This window comes from the organism of the source record quoted next (assembly GCF_019968955.1).
Source record: "MAG: Porospora cf. gigantea A chromosome Unknown PgA_NODE_1300_length_6551_cov_307.688, whole genome shotgun sequence".
Classification (NCBI taxonomy): Eukaryota; Apicomplexa; class Conoidasida; order Eugregarinorida; family Porosporidae; genus Porospora; species Porospora cf. gigantea A.
The window spans coordinates 1-6,551 of NW_027151368.1; the positions used below are offsets into that span (position 1 = coordinate 1).

At 51.5% G+C, this 6,551-nt stretch overlaps 7 protein-coding genes across 8 annotated transcripts; 4 read left to right on the forward strand and 3 right to left on the reverse strand.

Annotated features, from left to right (window-relative positions):
- Positions 1 to 696: 696 nt before the first annotated feature.
- Positions 697 to 1,242, forward strand: KVP18_000980 (uncharacterized protein; the record flags this gene model as incomplete). The annotated part of the gene is made up of 1 exon (XM_067950538.1): positions 697 to 1,242. One exon carries the CDS (start codon positions 697 to 699, stop codon positions 1,240 to 1,242), a length of 546 nt encoding a protein of 181 aa, XP_067813163.1.
- A 153-nt stretch (positions 1,243 to 1,395) lies between these two features.
- KVP18_000976 (uncharacterized protein) lies at positions 1,396 to 1,719 on the forward strand (the record flags this gene model as incomplete). Its single annotated transcript, XM_067950534.1, has 1 exon — positions 1,396 to 1,719. The coding sequence occupies one exon, from the start codon at positions 1,396 to 1,398 to the stop codon at positions 1,717 to 1,719; it is 324 nt and encodes a 107-aa protein (XP_067813159.1).
- A 94-nt stretch (positions 1,720 to 1,813) lies between these two features.
- KVP18_000977 (uncharacterized protein) lies at positions 1,814 to 2,041 on the reverse strand (the record flags this gene model as incomplete). Its single annotated transcript, XM_067950535.1, has 1 exon — positions 1,814 to 2,041. One exon carries the CDS (start codon positions 2,039 to 2,041, stop codon positions 1,814 to 1,816), a length of 228 nt encoding a protein of 75 aa, XP_067813160.1.
- A 78-nt stretch (positions 2,042 to 2,119) lies between these two features.
- KVP18_000982 (uncharacterized protein) lies at positions 2,120 to 2,383 on the reverse strand (the record flags this gene model as incomplete). Its single annotated transcript, XM_067950541.1, has 1 exon — positions 2,120 to 2,383. One exon carries the CDS (start codon positions 2,381 to 2,383, stop codon positions 2,120 to 2,122), a length of 264 nt encoding a protein of 87 aa, XP_067813166.1.
- A 120-nt stretch (positions 2,384 to 2,503) lies between these two features.
- On the forward strand, positions 2,504 to 3,508 carry KVP18_000981 (uncharacterized protein; the record flags this gene model as incomplete). Of its 2 annotated transcripts, XM_067950540.1 has the most annotated exons (2): positions 2,504 to 2,962; positions 2,990 to 3,508. In XM_067950540.1, the coding sequence occupies 2 exons, from the start codon at positions 2,504 to 2,506 to the stop codon at positions 3,506 to 3,508; spliced, it is 978 nt and encodes a 325-aa protein (XP_067813165.1). The 2 variants fall into 2 exon arrangements, with proteins under 2 accessions (XP_067813165.1, XP_067813164.1); XM_067950539.1 differs by having other exon boundaries at positions 2,504 to 3,508.
- A 97-nt stretch (positions 3,509 to 3,605) lies between these two features.
- On the reverse strand, positions 3,606 to 4,766 carry KVP18_000978 (uncharacterized protein; the record flags this gene model as incomplete). The annotated part of the gene is made up of 1 exon (XM_067950536.1): positions 3,606 to 4,766. The coding sequence occupies one exon, from the start codon at positions 4,764 to 4,766 to the stop codon at positions 3,606 to 3,608; it is 1,161 nt and encodes a 386-aa protein (XP_067813161.1).
- A 141-nt stretch (positions 4,767 to 4,907) lies between these two features.
- KVP18_000979 (uncharacterized protein) lies at positions 4,908 to 5,924 on the forward strand (the record flags this gene model as incomplete). The annotated part of the gene is made up of 1 exon (XM_067950537.1): positions 4,908 to 5,924. The coding sequence occupies one exon, from the start codon at positions 4,908 to 4,910 to the stop codon at positions 5,922 to 5,924; it is 1,017 nt and encodes a 338-aa protein (XP_067813162.1).
- Positions 5,925 to 6,551: the final 627 nt, after the last annotated feature.

The following is a 6,551-nucleotide window of genomic DNA, read 5'->3' on the forward strand; positions in this document are numbered from 1 at the left end:
GGGGTGCCCATAGAATCTACAAGAGTACAGCGGCCATCCTAGGGAAGGCGACCTAGGATACCTCAAGCACCTCCCAGCCCTCGCGACGAATTCTACGGATTCGACCTCAGACATGTATGTAACATGTGGAGCCCCACCACACCAATTGAGGTTGAAACATGAATCTTATCTGACGGAGCCGCTTGATGAAAGACAAGATCTGAGGGATGTGGGTGACAACACGGGGGTCAAAGTTATTAAAGACGACACCAAAAGAAGCTTCCCCGCCTACGTTCCCCTTCAAGAAGGATCGTCCACCTCGAGATGGAATGTCGTCACCTTGGCCCTGCAGGAGGCGATCCTAACAATTTACGACAGACTGAAAAGGGACTTCTTCACAAGCGGTTCTGCGGCGCCCTGGAGGTTCCGCAATGCCAACCCTTCCAACTGCTCGACGCCTAACCTTCTCTGACATGGGGGCTCCGCAGACAATTGCCTCTCGGATTCCCCTTTGTCGTCGGTTACAGCGGTGTAAACAGAGGAGTGCTGTGGGGATCTGCAGATAAATCGGAGAGGACCCAACCCGCGCATGACTGCGCATGGCAGTACATCCGATGGAGCCTGGCCGGAGCTATGCATCTACTGTGCAGGAACTCCTATTCCTTTTTAGAACGGCCTTCTCAAAGCTCTTTCGAATTTTTTATTTCAAAATATCTCATGAGAATTTCGATAGGACAATCTGAAGACATCCCTCTGCCTCTGGCCCTTGCCTCGATCCTTTCAGTTGCACCATCGAGCACCAATGAAAGCGAACAGATTGAAGAGTGTGATGACGACTACATATTCAAGAACAACTGGCAGAATCCCTTCTTTAGGAGTCAGAGTTGTCCTGGAGACTTCTATACTGCTGATGTACCAGAATATGAGGAGTCTGAGCATGATGAGCATGATGAGGAGCTTGATGAGGAGCCTGAAGTCTTCGAAATGCAGATGGGACGCGCTCGCATTGTTCACCCTGACCCTCGAGACGGCCCCCATCAAGTGGTTCTGGTCGTACCAGCCCACAGGGTGAAGTTGGTCCAACCAGCCAAGAAAACGCACATCACCAGTGCCGAGGTAGGTCCAGTGCTGGTCCAACCAGCCAAGAAAACGCACATCACCAGTGCCCAGGTCCAGCCAGTGCGTGCAAGGAACACAGAATTCCGAATGAGCACGACTCCTGAAAAAACCGTCAAAGAGCTCTCAAAATTATTCGAGGAGTAACGTTTGAATGCATAAATGGAATCGTTTTCGTGTTGCCGTGAACGCTGAAAAGGAAGTCGCTCCGGCTTCAGTACTCATTCTGATACTCATTCTGATGCTTCAGTACTCTTCCTGATGCTTCAGTACTCTTCTTGATGGCTGATAATCGGGCAAATGGCCGCCGAGGTACTTCAGGGATTTGATGAGGGCCGCTTCGGCGGCTTCAAGACCGTAATCGCCTCCAAAGAGATCTTCTTGGCCCTACTCTTCCTTCAGCGCCGCGGGAGACACACAAACCTTTACTTTAGGTGTGTAAATGTCATCACGGCCAAATTGGAATCTAAGCACGACTACTGGACTGTACACAACCTCGAGCTCACTGAGAGGACGGACGTTCCCAATCGCTGTGCCGCGATAGAGAAAATGTTCCGCGCGATGCTGGCTAACGGGGACATACACCTCCAATTCACAGTAGGCCACCAGCACATTTTCACGTAGCCTCTCGGCATCACGTTGTCCTCGCACGCGGGTGAGGTCTCGTTCTACTCCGAGCTTCATGTGGCTCCGCTCGACGACGACGTCGACGACGATCTCAAAAATCTGTCACCTGCTTGTAGAAGTCTGGGAGAGTCAGCGCCGTTGGTAAACGAACCTTGAAATAGATGCTGAGCAAACCTTGAATCTTAGGGATGATCTGACATGTCATTTGTGTATCGAAATAGTCCTTTCTGCGCAGGCATTCGAGTTCTGTTGTCTGTGCGGCCACCTGCCGCAAGAGAAAGGTCTTCTGGCGGATCAGACTTTGCACCTCAAGTGCCATGTCTACCAACGGATGCGTCGGTTCGCGGACAAGGAAATCTCTCCAGAGCCGTGCTCGTTTCTAGGATGTGAACTCCCTTCAATATACCTGCAAAGATACCAGCAGTATGTCCACGTCCTCGTCGAAATTCGCTAGCTCCTTTTCCCAACGCGCGGGCAGCGGATTGAGGACCTGCAATTCTTCCGGCAAGTACTGAGAGAGGTGGCATGATCCGAAAAGAAATGGCCTCTCTAAGAAGAACTGCTTCACAGTTTCCAGTGTTTGTTGGCGGTGACGCTCGAATTGCAAAGCGTTGGCGACGGCAATCGCTGTATCAGCCTCTATTCGTTCCTTCAAGCTCATTTTGGGTTTCGTGTAAAAGGTGAGCGTTCGTGATCGGTCGCTTTTTATTTGCGCATTCCTACGGCTCAACATCTGCTGGACCGTTGGTGGTTTGCAGTTATATTACTCATTTCTACGTGGATGATGGCAGTCAGGCCAGAAAAATACACTGTCAAACTGGAGAGATGGACTGCCACCACCAGGGGGATCTCCAAAGGCTTCACGATCCATGTTCTCGAGTCGGAGCATCATGTGGGAGAAACCTCCTCAAAGTCCCATTGGCTTGCGAGAATCGATAAATCTCAGGTGGAGCAGAAGGCTAGCGAGCAAGGATTTGACTTGAATGTGGATGGGCTCCTGAGCATTCTCCAATCATGCCTGGAAAGCTCCGGACCTAGACCCCTCTTGGATGTTGAAGAGTGCACTGTTAATGTCAACAAGATTCCTGCCAACGACTGCCAACAAAGCCAGCAAACGCCATGGGCTGAGTTTCTTGAGATGCCTGGACATCTGGACTATTCACGCTCCAGTCGGCTGGCAGGCCAAACCTACATGCCTTCTCCATTTGACGGCATCCTTGAAGTCTCTTTCCGACTGATTGTGAGTTCCGATAGGGCGATTATGCAGTTCCGATCTCTTGGAAACTATTCTGGGGTTCCCATGACGTTAGAGCTCAACTTTCCACTTTCACTCTCCACTACTCGAAACGATCCATGGGACCTTAAGAACCCATGTCAAGCGGTTTCGTTCGCAGAAATGCAATCGGCTTGGTGGGCAGCCATAAAGAAGAGTAATGTTCTAGCCTGCCGCCTGGAAACTGACCACCGTGCAAATGAACGACGTCGAAGAGCAGACGAGAGGACGATAGACAATCTACGTCAAGTCGTTACGGTTCTGCAAGGTCGGGTGGCGGCACTGCAGCAAGAAGTGAACCAGGGCCTGTTACAAAAATCTCGGCAAGGCGACACGTCAATCTTACCGGTGGCGTGTATACGAGAAGACTCAGCAATATCGGCACGGAATTCGAACCAGAAATCCGTGAAGCTCAAAGAGCCGTTATCTCGCAAAGGGCGTTCTACTTTAAAGAGCGCTCGAAGCGATAAAACACGGCCTGAGACGGAGTGTGAATCACAAAGTGGAGAGTAGCGTGGGTTTCGAGTCCAAGCGCGACCTGGCTGGTCCGATGCTGAAAGAGGGTTAGGAAAGTTTCCGGCATCTGAGTAACGTTACACGTTCACTACTGTCATACATACAACGTCTTTCCGGTTACGTTGTCAGTTTGTGGGTGGTCGGGTCCCACAGCCATCTCATGAGCGGTCTTCACTGGTTTTGGGACGTAGTGATATTGAGGCTGCCTGGGGTGTACTGGTTGGGGGGGTGTTGTGGTGGTTTGTTTAGGGTGCGGGTACACGAGAGGGGGATAGTGGGGGTTGGAATAGGCAGGCGAGGGACCTTGGTAAACGGTGTCAGCCCAGGAACTGTCGTAGTGATCCTTCTCTGATTCCCCCACATATGTGGAGGCCATAGCCCTCTGCTCAAGGCACTGCAGCACTCCATCCACCAACGTCTGTGCTAGCAAGCCCGGTAACGACGACCAGTACCCCTCACGGTCGTCGGTGAGGCAGCCCGACCTTTTTAGGGCCGCAGCGATCCGCTTGAACCCACGATCGCCCACTCCGTTAAGCACTGTCACACGCTCCACCTCAGCCACTGCCATAGGCCCTCCACTCGGCTGGTTGAACTTCATGCCCAGAACTTCATCCAAGATTTCTCTCGCCGTAAAACGAATCTCGTGCTTGCTGTTCCTCGCGAAACCGAATAGTGTCAACGTAGGGTTTATCAGCGGTTTCGGCTTCGACGGGCCGTCTCTCCCCAGCATGAACCTAACATACTCGCTGTCCGGGTTTGTTGCTCGTCGGGATATTTCTGAGACTAGGGCGTAACCAACGGCGGCATGAAGGGCTCCAATGAGGATTTCACCCTTTGCAACGCGTTGCCGGTGTTTGCGTGTCCGAAGCGCCGCTATCGCCACCGGGCGTCCATTGTTGATAGTGAACTTCACCTCCGCCACATGAGGCTGCTGAACTTCCGCATCGGCCGTGAGATCGTCAGGTGTCCAGACCGACTGGTCAGGAGAGGAAACGCTGGCCTTGAACCCTTGACTGGCCACGTTGAGAACGGCTCGAAGCGTTTGTTGATAGCCGCTAGCGCTGTAAATTTCGCGTGCCCCATATTTCGTGTCCTTCGGAATCTTTATCAAGTACGCTGGCTTCGAACCAGCGGGAAGGCCTTTCTGACGCCTACGACGGAAGGGTCCATCATCAACAGTCACTGCGAGCGCGCTGTCTCTGTAGTGGAGCCCCCCGAACGCAGAGACTAGAAGCAGCCAGTGGTGCAGGTGCATTGCGAAATGACGCAACCTTTCATTGCCGTTGTGAAGCAGGTTGAGCTCCACAGGCTACACGGATAATCAGTGCATTGGTTACTCGTGCCCCACACTGAATAGCACGGATCCAGCTTTAATTGACATTATCATCATTCTCGTATGAACGGCGGCACACTCGGACTTTTGTTGGCTCTGGCTGCCGGCCTATGCACTTGTTTTGGGGCCCTCTCGGTGTTCTGCGTCCGCTCATACAAGCCGAAGCCCTTCGCTTTCTGTATGGGGCTGTCGGCTGGTGTGATGACGTATGTGTCCCTGGTTGAGATATGGCAGGAAGGATTTGCGGAGACTGAAGAGGGCTTGAACGCTCGATACCCAGGGAACCCCAAGAACACTCCGAACGCCTATCTGATTACTACTGTTTTGTTCTTCTTTGGCTGGGTGTTCGCGTCCTTTCTGGACGTTTGCATCCACAAGGCTCTTGATAGCTGCGGAATGGTTGGCACGGCGAACTTCGCACATGTCGAGGATAGCTTCGAGGTGAGCACTGACCACAACTCACACTACGACTCACACTCCGCCTCGAACGCCTCCGATGTCGAGAGTAACGACAACAAAACAGCATCCGTCTGGTGCCGCTGGTTCAATCGCGAGAAATCAGAGAATGAGAAACGCGAGATGAAGCTAGCCGCTGAGCGTTTCAACCAAGATCAAACCCGCTTTTTGAGGATGGGACTCTTCACAGCCTTAGCTCTCGGCGTGCATAACTTCCCTGAAGGCATCGCGACCTACACGAGCGCCCTCAGTGACCCCTCTTTTGGATTTGGCATGGCCATAGCCATTGGAACTCACAACATTCCTGAAGGTTTTTCCGTGGCGGTTCCTGTCTATTTCGGAACAGGCAGCCGCTGGAAAGCGATCACGTTATCCGCTATCTCGGGATTGGCGGAGCCACTGGGCGCTCTGATCATGCATGTCATTCTAGGCGGCAAGGAAGTGGACCCTCTAGCCTTCGGCATTATCTTTGCCGTCATCTGCGGAATTATGACTAACATCGCCCTCAAGGAGCTTTTTGTCTCAGCTTTCAGATACGACCCATGTAACGAAGTGGCGTCCCACGCATTCCTCCTCGGAATGATTATAATGGCGGTATCTCTCGTATCATTCGAATATGTCTAGTCGCCTGTTGCTGGTAATGGGAGAAATGAATCCCATTGAAGCAATAACACAAGGAGAAGGAATTCCTTGTACAGTGTATTTACATTCGTTTTGATGGCGCCTAATCGTTTTTGAAGGTATTACTTGAATAACAAAAAGAATTGACCTTTATGCCTCCAAAAAAAATTACGACCAAAATTGGAACATCTCCGATTCCATGTTCTTCAGCTCCGGTGCACACACCACCAGCGTGTGTAGCGGTTTTCCGAAGTCAACCTCAAGAAGCTCTTTAATACCTACTCTGGCCAGCCCAAAAACCTGTGTCAGCAGAAAAAACGCCTTCATGGCGGGTGGCGTATCCTTTAGAAGGAAGAAGACAGTAGGATAAAACTAACCTGTCTCACGACGTTCCCTTTAACTACGGGTGAACAATCCGACCACTAAGCGCTTCTACACGCTTGGGATATGAAAGAGTTGACATCGAAAAATCAACTTGCCGCGTCGATATGATCTCTCGGTGGCCACGAACTAGTTATCCCGGTGGTGACTTTTCACCGACTACGACTCTCGCCTCTTCTTGTAGTCATCTTTAACGTCATCTTTCATCTTGAGCTTCAGTTGCCTTAGCTCGTTAGTCAACTTTTCGTT